The sequence below is a fragment of the Equus quagga genome, chromosome 6 (genome assembly GCF_021613505.1).
Source record: "Equus quagga isolate Etosha38 chromosome 6, UCLA_HA_Equagga_1.0, whole genome shotgun sequence".
Taxonomy (NCBI): Eukaryota; Metazoa; Chordata; class Mammalia; order Perissodactyla; family Equidae; genus Equus; species Equus quagga.
Window position 1 is genome coordinate 101862379 of NC_060272.1, and position 17998 is coordinate 101880376.

The window sequence follows — 17998 nt, forward strand, 5'->3', positions numbered from 1 at the left end:
ACGCTGGGGAGGGCTATCTGCTTTCCTGAGTCTGCTGATTCAACTGCTAATCTCATCTGGAAACATCCTCACAGACACTCAGAAATGTTTAATAATGTTTAACCTGGGCACCCCATAGCTCGTCAAGTTTACCCATAGTTTAACCAAAACTGACCATCTTAGCATCACTGTTTAATTACTTAGAGAGACTGATTTTTTTAAAAAGTCTGCCCCAGTAATAGCCATATTGAGTATGGGAGAGGAATGTTACTGTAGTCTTGACTTTTGAGAAATCTGACAAAAACAAAAATCACGAGAGATGTCCACAGCATTGGAGTCCTGACTGGGCAGAGCTCTGTCCCGTGCTGTCTCCCCCAGTGTGCCCTTCTGCCATCTTCTTCTGTTCCTCCCTCTTTCTCACAAGCTCTGCTCCATATCTGAGCTAGCTCTTTAAAAACCATCTTCTGCTCTCCATTTCTTGTATCTCCTCTGGACAAATGTTATCATCTCATGACTGGTCTACCCCATTTTCAGTCTTTCGTCTGTAATCCTTGTCCATCATGTCACTAGCCAGTCATTTCAAACAACACTTCTTAGAAACAGTTTGAGGGATGCTTTTCTGAAATATATATCTGTTCATCTTATTTCCTGATGCCTACAGGGTCAAGGTGGAGTTCAAACTCCTTGGCATGGTATTCAAGGTTGTTCACGATCTGTCTGCAGCCTATGTTACCAGCCTTTTCCTCTTCTTTCTATTCAGCATCAGGGGTTGTAGATTCTCAGCCCCCAGGCTGAAGCTAGCCTGCAGATAATATTTCGTTTTGACTTGTATAATGTTTTTAAAATTAGTTATAATTAGTTGGATAAAATTTAAAATCATGATGAACTTTTTTCTTGTTTCTTATTTTTTTTGTTGTTGAGGAAGATTGTCCCTGAGCAAACATCTGTGCCAGTCTCCCTCTACCATGTATGTGGGATGCTGCCACAGCATGGCTTGATGAGTGATGTGTAGGTCCGTGCCTGGGATCTGAACCTTGGAACCCTGGGTTGCTGAAGCATAGCGCATGAAACTAACCACTGTACTGCTGGGCTCTCCCAGGATGAACTTTTAAAATTAGGATGGAAATCTGGATTTTTGTCTTCACTTGAAAAATCAGAAGCTTTGGGTGCATAAGCTTCTGCATGGCAACGATTGGCTAAGGCTCATAGCCTCAGCTTTTCTTGACTAGGCAAGGCTGTCCCAGTTTACTATAACCTCCTCATGTCCTTTAGACACTGAGACAGAGTATCAGTTGCTGCTTATCAACAGATTTGTTTTACTACTTTTTTGAGCTTCATTTGAACCCTAGAAGCATTTGAATTTGCAGCCGTTTGATATGCATTCCCACCACAACATACACTGTTCCATTCTTTGACTTTGCTCTGTACTGTTGCCTTACTTTCATGCCTTTCCTAAGGCCATGATCATGTCTTATGTTGTCATCGTTGTGTTTGCCAGCACACACGCACACACCTGTGAGGCCTCTGCTCCAGGAAGCAGCGGTTACTTCTCCGCACTCCTTTGGAGTCCTTTATTCAGACTGCTTGCATAGTAGCACTTACCATACTTTTTCATAGTTGATTATTTAAACGTTTTTCCCAGCTAGATTGTGAGTTTGTTAGGAAGAGGGTTTATGGCTTGTCTTTATTTACTCTGCACCTTTATGTGTTCAATAGACATTTGTCAAATAAGTAACGGGTTTGGTAAGCAAGAGTTTTTAGCTTAGTCTGGTTATCAGTTCAATAACGATATTCTGTAATAAACAGGGCCTTTCTGGTGTTTACCACATAACTTTACCTCAAGCCTCTCTTGTGGTAACCTGAATTTCTTTTAGAGGAAGAGATTAACCAATACAAGTTGACCTTGTGTTTATTTCTAGATGCATGAAAACACATCTGCGTCAGAGACAGTTGTCAAACCCAGTGACTGTTATCAGGTGACTGCTGGTTTTGAGCCATTTCCAGAATTTAATGCAGCAAGGAAGCATATTGATTTTTCTCTGACTTTTCTGTACCATCCTTATATTTTCTCCTTGTTACAGCTGGAATTTAGCTACTTTCCTGTGTATAATGTGCCCTGATCATTTCCTCCTTGTGATATGATGATGAGTTAGTCATATCTTGGAGTGTGTGTAGCAGAGGAAAATTTATTTGCTGATATATATTCTGGTGTTTGGGGAGAAAGCTGTTTAACTTCAAGAGACTATAGGGGTATCAGTAGCTCCCATATTCTGGGTAAAACTGCAGGAAATGTTACATAGTTGATGAAACATGGATAGTGAAATAATTATAGTCAGCTGGTGATTACACATGTTTATCTTTAGATCTTTGGTTCAGTCCACACTCAAAGAGGGCAAAGTAATCGTAGACAGTGTGCTGGACTGGAAAGAGCATCTGCTTTGCAGGAGACCAGACCTGGTTTAGATTCACCTAAGACCAGATTTAGATTCAGTTCATCAGCACACTTAAGTCACGTAGCAGTGACTTCAGGCAAATTACTTAACCTCTTCCTATTTCCACACCAAAAGAAGGGAATTCTACTAGGTCTCAGAGGCTTGTTGTGAGGATCCCATGAATTAGTGTGTAAAGCACCCAGCATGGTGCTTGGCATGTGGCAGGCTCTCGAGAAACACTAGTTTCCTTCCGTTTAGCTGGAGCCAGTGGGGAGGAAGAGCAGAAAAATACATGTAATTCAGGAAGGATTCTGTATGTCCAATATTTCTGACCTAGTTATTTCTCCTGCTTCTCCTTTCACCGTCTTCTTCGGGGGGGACCTTGCAGTAAAGGAAGTGTTAGTTTGATTAGCCTTCCTCTCTCTTCACACAGCCACAAATGAAAAGTGGGGACGTAGGTATTTTCTGTGTTTATTTGTTAGTTTTGCCTTGTGCTCCTGTGTAGCATTATGTCTCTCAGAGGATGAACTTATCTTCATTTATGTGGCAGGGAGGAGAGTTGCAGCTACCACTGGTCACACACGTTTTTTTTTTTTTCAATGCAGAAAAGGAGAGTCCAAGGGACTAAATACCAGTTTAGCTAAGTAGAGTAATGGATGTTGAAAAATTGTAGGCTTCAAAAGAAATTCTAGAGACCTTCCCATCGTGCACAAATATTTCCCTATAACCACTTAACTCTCAAGTCGTTTTTTGTTATTGTTGCTTATTTTACAAGTTTAGAAATTTGGACAATTTCACAATAGGAAGCACTGCCTCATTTCTGACTTCTTTGATTAATTGATGTTGAAAATACTAATTTGTTGGTTGGTAAGTAGCAATGGTGTTTAGTTAAGAGCACTCAATGTGTGTCAAATAACTATGGAGAAATGGAATGAATTTTGTTGCTCACAACACTGAGGTTGATGTTATCATCCTCATTTCACAGATAAGGAAACTGAAATTCGTTTATGTTGTGTAGGCAGTAAGTGGAGAAGCTGGGATTTGAACCCAGGTGTTGTGGCTATAGGCTTATGCAGTTACCACTCCTCTATGGTGTGCGTAGATGTGGGACTTCTTTTGGGCAGGAGCCATATTTTTCTCATCTTTGATGTATTAGAGAAGACCTACCTCCAAAAAATTATAGTCTCATCAGGAGGATAATGTTTATGCAAGATCAGTAACCAAGCAAGATATACACAGAGCGTAGAGATGAAAGATTGCCTCCAGCTAGGTAGGTCAGGAAAGCCTTTATGAAGAAAGATGCCTTCCTTTTTTTTTTTTTTTTTTTTGATATTTAGAGTCAGAAGGACATTTCTGGCAGAGAGAGCAGCAATCAAGTAAATCTGATTTATATCCAAAGGAGAGAAAGTAAAGGGTGTGTTTAGAGAATGCTGGGGTTTGGTTCAGGTGGAGTGTAGCATGTGAGGGGAAAGTAGTGGGAGGCCAGGCTGAGGAGGAGATTGGGACTGGACTCTAGTCTCCTGGTACCTTTCTCCAGCACCCTGTGCTCTAGTCACCCTCTGGTACCAGTAACCTTTTGGAGAGCACCCTGTATGTGAACTCTATGTCTTTTGCTGATACTTTTTTCCCATGGTCTGCAGTGCCCTTTCCTGCCTTATTCTTTTATGGCCTTCCCTGGCGCTCCAGTAAGAATTAATTTGCAGCTTCTTTGGTGGTCCCCAAAATGTGGTATATATTTTTACTTCACAATTATTTCATCTTATATAATTAGTAGTTTGTATGTTCTCTCTAACTAAAGGTTAACCATCTAGAGGGCCAGATCAGGTCTTATTTATCATTGTATCTATTCTCTCAGTCCTAAGGGCCCAGTTTAATCTTTGCAGATAGTCAATTCTTGGAATATCTGTGGAATTAAATGAATAATGGTATAGAAAATTGTATTTATTTTCCCTGGCAAATATTAAATTAGTGCCAAAACTACCAAGATTAAACGAATCCGAAGAGGTTCATTAGACTGCTTTTTTTTTGAGGAAGACTAGCCCTGAGCTAACTACTGCCAGTCCTCCTCTTTTTTGCTGAGGAAGCCTGGCCCTGAGCTAACATCGTGCCCATCTTCCTCTCCTTTATCCGTGGGACGCCTACCACAGCATGGTGTGCCAAGCGGTGCCATGTCCGCACCTGGGATCTGAACTGGCAAACCCTGGGCCGCCGAAGCAGGGCATGCATACTTAACCGCTGGGCAACTGGGCAGGCTCCCATTAGACTATTCTTTATAGATATATTGTTTATGCATGTAATGACTTGCAAAGAGGAGGATAGAGGTCAAAAATAAATATGTGCTAATCCCACCCTTTTTTGCTCATTTGTTGAATGTTATACTCAGTAGTAATGAAATCATGGGCTCACAATAAGTGTTAATTCATGGTTAAGAATGGAATAACTTATTTTCTTTTTCACTATTTTAAATTGTGGCTATTTTAAAATGACTATAGGGATGTATTTATGTGTATTCTTAGATTTTAAAAAGTTTATCTTATACACTGAGAATGTCCCAATTATTTGTTGTAGATACACATTTCATTGCAGTATAATTGAGTTATTAGAAGCATTCAGATGCTGACTTTGCCACATACTAATTGGATGACTATGGGCAAATTGCTTAAACTCGCTAAATGTCAGTTTCCCTGTTTGTAAAATGAACTAAGAATATCTTGGACTGTGGTTGTGAGAATTCAGTGAAATAATGTAAGTAAAGTATTTATTATTGAACCCGATAAACAATGCTAAATAATTATAACAATTACTTTTATTATTTTATTTACTTAGCATTTAACATGAGCTTGGTAGAGATTATCTTTATTGGTATGCCCTACGTTGATCATCCTAATCCTGGAATTCTCTTTTCAGTTTTAGTAAAATGAAGGTAATATGTCTAAACATTATTGATTTTATTCTATTAAATATAGGGTTATGGAACTTACGTGACTAGGAATTCTGTCAAGACTATAATAGATAAATAGCTAGTGAATATGAATAGGCTGCTCATAAAATGAAAGTAGAAAATAGTAAACAAAAATGAAAAAATGTTTATATTAATAATTACAAACTAAAAATGTAAATTAAAACAGAAACAAAATACAGTGTTTTATCTGCTGCATTCATTTTTTTAAATAGTCATGTGCCACATAATGACGTTTTGGTCAACGACAGACCGCATATACGACAGTGAGCCCATAAGATTAGTCCTGTGTAGCCTAGACATGTGGTAGGCTATATAACATCTAGGTTGTGTAAGTACACTCTGTGATGTTTGCACAGTCATGAAATCATCTTAACGATGCATTTCTCAGAACATATCCCTGTCATTAAGTAACACATGATCATACAATTATATAGGTCATAGTTACAGGAACCTAAGTATTCTCATGTTACTCTTGGCAATATAAATAGATACAGTCTATTTGGAGGACAACTCGGAAATGCTTAGTAGGAGCCATACTGATATTTATATTGTTTGACGTAGTTCTGCTCCCGAAAATATATCCTAAGAAAATAATCTATGAGACAAAAAGTATATTTAAAAATGTTTGTAGGGCTGGCCTGGTGGTGTATCGCTGAAGTTCCCCTGCTCCCCTTTGGTGGCCTGGAATTCACAGATTTGGATCCCGGATGTGGACCTATTCATCAAGCCATGCTGTGGCAGCATCCCACATACAAAATAGAAGACGACTGGCACAGATGTTAGCTCAGGGCCAATATTCCTCACTAAAAAAAAAAAAAGTTTGTAGCAATGTTATCTGTAACAGTAAAAAACAAACAGAAAGCAGCCTAAAGAATAAGATAAATGATGTATATTAAACTAAGGGTTTGTTACAGCTGTTAAAAATGCATACTGTAGCAATATAGGAGAATGCATATAAAATAATATTGAATAAAAAAACAAAATTGTACATTTATCTTTGCTATATCTATGTGAAAAGCTGTGTGAGAAAGTATAATCTTTGCAGGGGAATGTAAATGAATTGCGTTAAGTAAGTTGGGTTACAAGCGATTTTTTTTCCCCCTTTTGAAAATTTGCACATAGTTCTTGAAATATTTGTGGAATTAAATGAATAGTGGTATAGAAATTGCATTTTTTCTCCTTGTTAAATATTTAATTAGTACCAAAAACTAAAAGAATGGATAGGTTAATTTGATTATTCTTTATAGGGATATTCTGTGGTAAAGTTATTTCAGCGTCAACTTTTAAAAGAGTTACACTTATAAGTAGAAGAAAATCTTGAGGATAATGTTCCTATTCCTGACAGTGTAGAACAAAGTATCTGTCATTAAAATCATTATAACATGAAATATTTTTAGTGAAATGTGAGATATACATATGTGTATGTGTGTATGTGTATATATAAATAAAAATATAAAATAAAGGGGACTTTAAAAGAAAGAGAAGCCGAACTTTAAAGGGTAGGACTATTTGTTTTTAATATGACTTCTCTTTATTTTAGAATTGATAGATGTCACATGCACCCTGCTGCTTCTAAACCCAGACTTTACCACTGCATGGAACGTGAGGTACGTCATTCTCATCAGTGATAAAATGAAATTGCCCAAGTTTCTGAAGACGTATAAGCCCCATGAGTTTAGTGTTTTGAAAAATGAAAAATAAACCATATATCCATGGCATCTTACACTTATTTCTTCTCCTGATTCTTTATAATATCTCCATTACAATTCTGACATACGTTGTGCCCCTCTTTGCATGTTTGTGTCTGTTCTCTGTAAACTTTGCCCGAAATACGGATTGTCAAGTTTAATTACAGTGTGCCGTTTGAGACATGCTTTTATTTTCTTTCCTTTCTAGGGGGATGGGGCAGTCAGCATAATTGGTTGGACTGTAGGACGTTAGTATATTTGAGAAGCAGGGCAGCGCAGTGGACAGTGTGGAGGAGGAGGCAAGGCTACGGACGTTTCGTCTCAGTTTAGTCCCTAACACTGTGACCTCTTGAAGTCTCTGACGCTCATTTTTTTGGAGAGGGATTATATTTTATTCATATCTTAAGTTCTTTAATTCTGATTGTTGTAGCTTTCAACACAAAATACTTTATAGAAATATTAAAATTCAGACCAGGTTTATTTTTTCATTGAAGTTCTTTCAGTCAGTGTGTATGGTTTTAAAAAATTGGTAGTCCCCTAGATTAACACAAATTCTCTTAGAGGACAGCAGGATCCAAATTATGGATAAATAAAAGTGAAGTCTTGTTGAACATTGTGAATGCGTTTTAAGTTTTCCTAGGAGAAAGAGCCATAGATTATAGCTCTTTATCTTTAATGACTTAAACAATACTTTATTTAATTTTCTGTGTATTTCAAGCAAGGCTACATTCTGAGATAGTGTTTTATGATACCTACTGAATTTTCTATTTGTAACTGATTTTTAAAAATTTAGGTAACTCCTATTGTATGTCTTGTTAAAATTGTCTTTTGAATAATTAATGATCAGATATTTAGAGTCCAGGGTAAGAAAAGTATTGAATGATGTATAAGGCTTTAAAAATTTACATAGTTTTAGAATTGTGATTTTCTTTTATGGAAAGCACCACAGTGGTTATGGAATAAACTAATGTTTATGAATGGCTACTATATTCCTGGGACCATAGTACAACTTTATATGTTATCTCATTTAATCCACACAGTACTTGACAACATTTGTTCACTCATTCATCAAATGTTTGTTGATTAACTACTATGTACTGGGTTCTAGGCACCAGGAATAGAGCCATAAACAGAACAAACAAAAATCCCTGTGCTTATGGAGTTTTCATTCCAGTAGAGGAAGAAAAGCAGTAAGGACATTAATAAGTAAAATAAATAGTAGATCAACTGTTGGTAAATCCTATGGAACAAAAGTGGGGAAGGCCAGAAAGAGGATGGAAAGAGTGGTACTGCAGTTTAAATAGGGGAACATCTGAGCAAAGACTGGCATGAAGTCGGGGATCAATCTTTGTGGATTCTGGGGTAAAAGTAGCATTAAGTGGAGGGAACAGCAAGTGGAAAAGCCCTCAGTCATGCCTAAAATGTTCCTGGGTGTTCTGGGACAGCAAGGAAGCCAGTGTCACTGGAGTAGCATGAATAAGGGAGACAGTAACAGGAGATGAGGCCAGAGAGTCAATGGGCCACGTCTCATAGGGCTTTCTAGATCTTCGTAAGCTGCTCTGGGAACTTCAGCTTTCATTCTAGGTGAGACAGAGAGTCACTGAGGTTTTCAAGCTGAGGAGGGACAGTGTCTTCCTTAGGTTTTAAAACCCTGGCTCCTGTGTGCAAAGTAGACTGCAGGAGTGCAGGCAGTGGTTAGGGAGGGACTGCAGTAATTCAGGTGAGAGATGGTGGTGACTTGATGTGGAGCTCACCAGTAGGAGTGGTGAGAAGTATTAAGATTCTCACTGTATTTTATAAGCTATACAAGCTTTGACTATATTTAATAAACTGATTTTAAAGACACAGAGGATGAATTGGATATGAGAGAACAAAGAGGGTCCAGGCTGACTCTGGTTTTTGGCCTTGGCACCTGAAAGGATGGAGTTAGCATTAACTGAATTGGGGATGCCTGGAAGAGGAGCAGATGGGAGTGGGGCTCGGGGGCAGTGGGAGGGGTGCAGGCTGGAAGTCACGAATTCAGTTTGGGACATGTTAGGTTTGTATCTAGGTAGTTGTATATGAATCTAAAATTCAGATGAGAGTTGTGGGCCAGGTATAGATTTGGGAATCACTAGAAAATGTATAGTATTTAAAGCCATGAGATTGTTTGAGATACCCAACGGATGGGTATAAATAGGGAAGAGAACCAGTCCAAAGACTGAGCACTGGGACACTACAGGTTTCTAGAGTTGCACAATCCAGTATAGTAGCCACTTGCCACATATGGCTTGAAATGTGACCATTCTCAATTAAGATGTGCTGTAAATGTAAGCTATGCATCAGATACCAAAGACTACTCAAAAAAAAAAAATCTTAATAATTCTTATATTGATTACATGTTGAAATTATAACATTTTGCATATATTGAGTTAAATAAATGTATTACTTTACACTTGTTTTGAATGTAGCTGTTAAAAAATTTTAAATTACATGTGGCTCCCCTTCGTGACTCACATTGTATTTCCATCGGACAGCACTGCTCTAGAGTTTGCGAGGTGAGGGAGAATCAGCGCTGGAGGCTTTAGGACGGCAGCACAGACTTACAGCCGAGAGCTTTCTTAAGGGCAGGGACCGCGTGCGGTTTTATTTCCCTTTGTTTCCCTAGCATCTCACACTCTAGTGCCTGGCGCATGATAGATACTCAGTTTGCAGACTGGGCACTGAAAGAATCAGTGAAAAAGAAATGAGGGTAATAATAGAGAAGCGGGAGTACCATTTCTATTCATGTTCTCATATTCCTCATCATTAAAGAAGAGTTGAAAATCCTCCAACAAAAAGAGATTCTCACTAGCATAATGTATATGCATACAGACATATGTATTATTCATTGTATATTCTGTAAGGCAGTTCAGTATAGGAGAAAGAACCTAGTCTTAAAACATATGGATCTTAGTACTGTTATCATCAGTTAGCTAGAAGTTGACTTTGGACAAAACCTTTAACTTCTCAAGAGTTTTAGTATACATATCTGTGCAATAAAAGATTTGAACTAGGTGATATTTTTATGATTCTTCTGAAACTGTTTTTTGATTATGTGTGGTTTGGTCTTATGAAGGGAAATTGCTCCATAAATCTAACTTCGGTGATGTTAATAGCAGTTGATCTTGAAAATTGTTCCAGTAAGATGACTAGTAAAGTTTTGTGCTAGATGAGTAGAAAGGAAATCTTGATTTTTAAAAAATCCATTGTGGGCATGCATTCTAGTAAATTCTAATTTGTGTTAGTAAGATTGACTGACTTTTGAAGATAGAGAATCATGAATATATTTTGACCAAAAAACAGCCAGCTTTGGAAGTAACCCTGTAAGTTCCATTACAAATCAAGTACTTAACTCTTTATGTTTAATTGTTAGTGTATTTCTTCTGCAGTAATTCTGAGAAGCATTGAGTGATTTTTACTGTATTTTATCAGCTGCTAAAAGATGGTATAATACATTGGTAGTTCAATTTATAGATGTTGCAGGCTTAGGGAAAAAAATAGGGGCAAGAGTAAGGTTTTGAACTGATCTCCTGTGATTACAGTGAGTGATGCATGTAATTTTAAAATCCAGCTGATTATAGAAAAAAACGACTGGTACTTCTTTTTTTGTTTTGAATTTGCTTTGAAAATTGGTGAATTACTTGATGAAAGAGGTGGACTTCATAATAATGTCCTATTTTTTCGTCAGTCTGTGAACACAGAATAAGCAGAACATCTTTGAGCAATTAGAATAGTTGACACCCAGCCTCAGTGATTCATGTCCTTTACTCATGGCCTGTTGATTTAAATTGGTAACCTTATTTTATGCACATTTATGTTTGGTTCTGAAACTTTGAGCTTGGAGACCTTGAGCAGGTTACTGGATCTCTCCCAACTTCAGTTTTCTCATCTGTAAAATTAAGATAATTTTAGGTAGCACCATATGAAACTTGTTTTTGTAGATCAAAAATGATTAAATGCAAGCATGTAAGATCTAGTTTCTATCACCATTCTCTAATAAAAGGAACTGGGCTTCTTGGAGAAATGGCTGATTCTAGGACCAGGGCAGGAAATATACAGGATGAGCCTAGAGCATCACATAGAGCCAAAAAGTAAGGAAGTGCTCAAAAACAATATGATGGGGCTGTGTCAAAGGGCTTCTGGTAGCCAAAGCTGGAACCATTTGAGCAAGAAATTAATGTAGTACTGTATTATACCCCAGAGTATAAAATGAATATCCGTAAGTCCATACTGACATAAATAAATGATTGATAAACAAACAAATAAATAGGAGACAATAGATGAATCTCCCATATAGAAGAATTCCAAATAATTTATCTAGATAACCTCCCTCAGGGAGATGGAGCATAACTCCCTACTCAAGTGTGACTTCCTTCCAAAAAGTACAGTGGAGAAACCTGGCATACACTGCCTCATCCAGGTAATCAAGGTTAACATCAGCAGTGGCAAATCGTGCTGATACTATGTGCTCCTGATATGATGTGATGAAAATGGCATTTTACCTCTGTGGTCTCTTCCTCCTCAAAACCCATAACTCTTGTCTAACCATGAGAAAAACATCATATAGCATACCTAATCAGTACTCCTCAAAACTGTCAAGGCCATCGAAAACAAGGTATCCCTGAGGGGCCGAGAGGAGCCTAAGGAGGCATAACAACCAAATGTAATATGCTACCCTGGGCAAGACCCTGGAATAGAAAAAGGACATTTGGTAAAAACTAAGGAATTCTGAATAAAGCATGACTTCCAGTAGTAACCTGTCAATATTGGTTCATCATTTGTGACAATTGCACATAATGGCATAAGATGTTAATCGTAAAGAAAACTGGGTACAGGGCATCCAGGAATTCTCTATACTATCCTTACAACTTTTCTATAAATTAGAAACAGTTCTAAAATAAAGTTTATTTTAAAAAACAGTTAGCAATTGAATATTGGCAGTTCCATATGGTTCAATATAATACTTACAGGATTGTAGAATTAAGTTAGATAATGTATGTAAATCACTTAATGCAGTACCTGGCTCAGGAGAACTGTTCAATAAATGGTAGTTTTTATGAGGATGACTTTTATTATTATCATTGTTATTTCAGGCAGAATAACTGAAGATTGAGAAAGAAAAAAAAGGTGGCATTTCTTCTTCCTTTTTTTTTTTTTGAGGAAGATTAGCCCCTGAGCTAACATCTGCTGCCAATCCTCCTCATTTTGCTGAGGAAGACTGGCCTTGAGCTAACATACGTGCCCATCTTCCTCCATTTTACATGTAGGACACCTGCCACAGCATGGCTTGCTAAACGGTGTATAGATTCACACCCAGGATCCAAAAAAGTGAACCCCGGGCCGCTGAAGCAGAACGTGCGAATTTAACCGCTGCGCCACCAGGCTGGCCCCAAGTGGCATTTCTTTATTCAGTATTTACAGTGTGCCAAGTACGGAGCTAACCAGTGGAGATTTACCCACAGCCAGATACACATGGCCCCTGGGCTCCTACACATCTTGGATAGAGTGACAGCAGAGAGAAGTCATAACTAATAGTTTAAGATGGAGAGAAGACAGAAAAACTTAAAAATATAAAATAGACTTTGCAGAAACATAAAAGCACAATACCTCCTATAGAGAAAACACGCCCCTCATATTAGTGACCCCTGGAACTTCCCATGGGTGTTTTTTAGCTCCAGCACAAAAGCTGATTTTCCTAACAATGAACCGTAGTCTTCAAGGGAAAGTGATGAGATTTTTCATATACTGTTTAATTGGTAAGTGAAATATGTAGCAAAAATTTTAAAGGAGTAACTTTTATTGTTTGAACAATCTGCTAATATGGAAAACCTCATTGGTCTTATAATTCTACTTTTTGTTGTTTCTTAAAACTTCGTTAGTCTGCTCCCTTCTCCCACCTTTTAAACAAGTCAGCCCTCACATGATTTCATCCTAGACCAGGTTGCACAGGCCACATGGCACTGTTCCTTCCACCCTGCTCTCTCCGCCCCAAACAACACGGTGCCTTCTCCTTTCCTAGTCAGTTTTCCCCACATTTATTTGATGATGGTCGCTTCATTCCTTCTCCCTGTTAGCAACGTACCACCTGAGGCTTGTAGGATGAATATCGAAGCCTGCTAGTTCAAAATGCCTGAAAATAAAGCCACATCAAATTTAAGGCAGTACTCCATTTCCTCAAAAAGTCCAAAAGTATGTTTTTAGGCTGTTATCAGTATGTAAACTTTAAGGTATGTGCATGAAATAAGCAAATATCTTCTTATGATATTTAATTTTTCGATTTAGTTACCTTCAAAATAACATTATGTGAAATACTTTATAAATTCTTCAGCTCCATACTCAGATTTCATTAAGCAATTTAATTCAAATTCCTCACCTGGCTTATCACCGTCGGTGACTTTTTTAAGTCATCTAGCACGGTTTTCCAGAACACATCACGTTTACTTACATCTGAGTGAGATGCAGAGCTTTTTGAATCCATGTGTGACTGGAACTTTTATCTCAAGCCAGATTCCTTCTTAAATACTTCAGAGCAATTGATTTTCTTATTGTATCTCTAGTTATGTGATAGCCATAACTTAACCACTTAGCGTACTTCTTTTTCAAGGGATCTTTAAAAATCTTGTTCATGACTATAACCAACACCTACAATGTTCAGTCCTGCCCCCAGGAATGTTCATTAAATTGATATTAAAATTTTGCTTCATTTTTTTTGGATTCTATCAGGTGATCTTTTCTCAGCATCCATTAGTACTGTTGATTTGAGGTTTTTTCGGGCTAAGATGTCTTCCCAAATACTTCTTTGTTGTTCAAAATGAAGATATTGAGAACACCCCTAATTTAAGAAACTTTGTAAAGATTCACTTATAAGGTGACTTCCTCTTTTCTGAAGAAAATTTTGATTATTTCCACTTATATTGAGACATATATGGGAATATAGGTAGGCAGTTGTAAAGAAGGAAAGCCTTTGAATTTAGTAAGTAGAAATTAGGCTTAATCCAATCAGTTCTCTACAGTGGTGGTTTTTCAACGTTCGTGCGCTTCCCCTGGAGGGCTTGATAAAACACACTGCTTTGTCCCACTGGAGTTTCTGCTTCAGTGGATCTGGGCTGAGGCCTCAGGATCTGCATTTCTCACGAGTTCCAGATGATGCTGATGTTGCAGTTAAGGAACCTAATTTGAGAAATACTGCTCTACAAAGCAGTTAAAATTACATAGAGTAATATTTTGCCTCCTTTTACTTTATAGGTGTCCTGACTTATTGTATGAACAAGACGTTACTGATTTCAGAAGAAAAAGGATCTAGGACTGCAAAAACAGTTGGCTGTTACATTAAATATTCTTTTAATGATGGATAGATTTTCTGTTTATTGAAAGGAAAATAGTCAATAAATCCATTTGTTAAAGCAGCCATAACCTTCTCAGTATCACTTCAAATTATTTTATAGTGAAGATACGTAAAAATGATTGTAAAATACAAGTATTTATTATCACTATTTAGTATTTTCATTAAAAAGGAAGTTATTTTCCTTATCAAATAAAAATTTAGAAATAGTGCATTGCTGTTGGGAAGAAAATGTATTGTGTTATTAGGAAATAAATCCATCTAAATAGGTGATATATAAGAGCTGGGCTCTGGTATTGTGGGGATTAAACTTCTCTAAAATAAATGAATTATCAGCCCGACCACAGGAAGAACATTTTAAGATTAAAAAATACTAGCAAGTGTGGGCCAGCCCCGGTGGCCCAGTGGTTAAGTTTGGCGCACTCCACTTTGGCAGCCCAGGTTTGGTTCCCAGGTGCCAACTTGCACCACTGGTCGCTGGCCACACTGTGGCCCACATACGAAATAGAGGAAGATTTGCCACAGATGTTAGTTTAGGGCAAATCTTCCTAAAGCAAAAAAAAAAAAAAAAAAATTACTAGCAAATGACCTAATTTTATTATAAAATAACAGGTTCGTTGCAAATTAATTGGGAATGTAATCAGTAATATCAGAGCTTATTATCAAAAACTTATCTGAGAAATTAAATCTAAACCTAAATTATATTTACCTGAGAAATAGATGGAGGGCTCTTGTGTGGCATTCTTTATACAGTCATACACCACATAACCACGTTTCAATCAACAATGGACCACATATATGATGGTGGTCCCATAAGATCAGTACCATGTAGCCTATGCGTGTAGTAGGCTGTACCATCTAGGTTTGTGTAAGTACACTGTATGATCACACAACGACGAAATTGCCTAATGATGCATTTCTCAGAATGTATCCCCATCCTTAAGTGATGCACGAATGTAATTGCATTGAAGCTTTGAACAGTTTTAAAACAACAGAAACCTTACATGGGTAGTCTGTTTATATTTCAAAAAGGAATGACCTAGAGAATTAAAGGGCCATAAGGGTGTTTCACCAGGTAACATATCTTTAGGAAACTTATCCTAAGTAATAGTACAGATGAAAAAAGTTATAAGCACAAAGCTCTTTCAGAATTCTGTTAGAATAGCAACTTGGAAGCAATCTAGATGTCTAACAATAGGGAGAAAGGTCATTAAATGAGAGCATAGCCACTGAATGAAAACTATTCAGCCATTTAAAATGTTCATTATAGGGCTGGCCCCATGGCCAAGTAGTTAAGTTCACATGCTCTGCTTCAGCAGCCCAGGGTTTTGCTGGTTCGGATCCTGGGCACAGACATGACACTGCTCATCAAGCCATGCTGTGGCAGCATCCCACATAGCACAACCAGAAGGACATGCAAGTAGGATATACAACTACGCACTGGGGGGGGCTTTGGAGAGAAGAAGAAGAAGAAAAACTGAAAAATAAAATGTTCATTATAAAGATTATGTAGAACCATGGGGCAATTCTTAAGATAAAACGAGCAGATATGAAATTATATGTTAAAATATATATGCATATGAGGGAAGGTAGAAGGGAAAATTCAAAAATAAAAATAGTAATTTTTGTTAGGGTCATAATTGAGTGAATGATTTTTTCCTTACATCTCAATTCTACTGTGTTTGTTGTATGTCTGTTTTCTGGTAATGAACTAGACTATATCAAGTCCTACTTAGAAGCTAGAGCGATTCTTGACTGGTGTTGGATCGGCCCTACAGATAGTAATGTTAGGCCTTGTAAGTTTTGGAATTGCAACAGGCCTGAAAATCCCTTGGCCCACTCTCAAATAGGTAACTGAAGTTCCACTGTGGATTTAAGAGCTTCTGTTTCTGCTTATTAATTTATTATTTCAAGATTATGAAAACACATTCTTGATTACTGTGTTACATTTATGAAAGTTTTATATTTTTTCTCTCTTTTTTTTTTACTTCTTGGAAATTCACTTCACAATGAGGTTATATTAATAGCTATGCAGTATTTTTGGATAGAAAGATAAACTAATAGTTCTTTTTATTTTTCTTTTACAGAAAGGAGCTGATCCTCTCTGGCACTTTAAATCCAATTAAGGACTTACATCTGGGAAAACTGGCCTTAACTAAGTTTCCAAAGAGTCCAGAAACATGGATTCATAGGTGTGCTTAATCTATGCCATATGATTCTTATTTAGGGTTCAGAATGGCTGGAGGAAGAAAGACACAGTGTGAAGCAAGGTCACATATTTGTTCAGAGTATGAATTCTGAAGTCAAGCTACCTGTGTTTAAATCTAGATGCAACTTGTGTAACCCTCGGAAGTTATTTAACCTCAGTTTTTTATTTGTAAAATGGGAATAATAATTAGACCCAGCTCAGAGTTAATGGTTGAGTTTACATGAGATAATGCATATAAACACTACCACAGTGCCTGGCATGTATTAAATACTCAATAAATTTTGGCCATTGTTATCCATCTGAGCAAGTGGAGATTGCATTTAGATATTCAACTATAATGAGCAACTTGGGATTTAAAATGCATTCAAGCGTGCTCCTGGTTAAGATGGTGGTGGTGATGGTTGTGGTTATAAAAATTAATCAAATAAGGAAAATAAGGCTAACTGAGGTGAGTGGTGTGTAGGCGGAGCTAAAGGTTGCTAAGACCATAAATGCAAAGAATATTTTTAGGTTAAGGGCCTGAGGCAGATAGCCAGAATGCACAGAAGGACTCTTCAAAACCTTGGTTCTCCAGAAGCATCTTTCTTTTGGACTCCATGTAACTACTCTGTTTTGACTAAAATGAATGGTGTGGGCTTGCTGGTCGGCGTCAGTGGGAAAATTCTCTGAAGAAGTCTGTTTTCAGTTTATTAAGCCACTTATAACTTTTCTTAAATCCTGAGCACTTTTAGGATCTTAATGTCAGTTCAAGGTATCTTAGCTGTAATCTTGCCTTTGGCTAGCATTGCAAATCAACTACTTCCAAACCACATAGTTATATTTTCTTCTGTAGTAGAAATTGAGATAGCGTACTTCAGGTATATGACTGTGTGTATAGAGGTTTAGAAAGTGTTGGTGACAAGGAAAGGAGGTGATTAAATTTGTATCCAATAATTTATTGGCTTGTCTAAGATTTGATAAAGCAAGGTTTTGTTTAGTAAAACACTTCTTTTATTTGAAAATGGCAAAATGAGTTTTCTTACTCAGTTTCCTATACCTTTGGGTTGGAAATTATTTGTCTAAAAGAATGCTTTCTTATGAGAAAATATTTGTGAAAATTACAGACATTAAGTGGTTAGAGACACCTTCTTTAGTGCTTTTCGTTTAAATGTATGCTAATGAAAATCTTAAATGGGGAAAATCTGAATAAAGACATTTTGAAACCTCCTTGATGGTTTAACTAATTATATTTGTTTCCTTCCAGATTCTATGCTATAATTTAGAAATTTTGCTAATGAAAGTTGTCATAATGCAGCTTGTTTGCAACCAAATACACACAGGGTGAGGCATGCCATGTAATAAAAGATGTGGCCTAGGACTCCTCTG

The 17998-nt window shown here is 37.2% G+C and overlaps 1 protein-coding gene across 1 annotated transcript in view; it reads left to right on the plus strand.

The window, feature by feature from the left end:
* PTAR1 (protein prenyltransferase alpha subunit repeat containing 1) overlaps positions 1-17998 on the plus strand; it is a 49965-nt gene that overhangs the window by 11957 nt on the left and 20010 nt on the right. Inside the window, exons 3-4 of the mRNA XM_046664434.1 lie at positions 6914-6980; positions 16512-16616. Of these exons, the coding sequence (XP_046520390.1) occupies positions 6914-6980; positions 16512-16616 (172 nt within the window). The remainder of the gene's footprint in view (positions 1-6913; positions 6981-16511; positions 16617-17998) is intronic.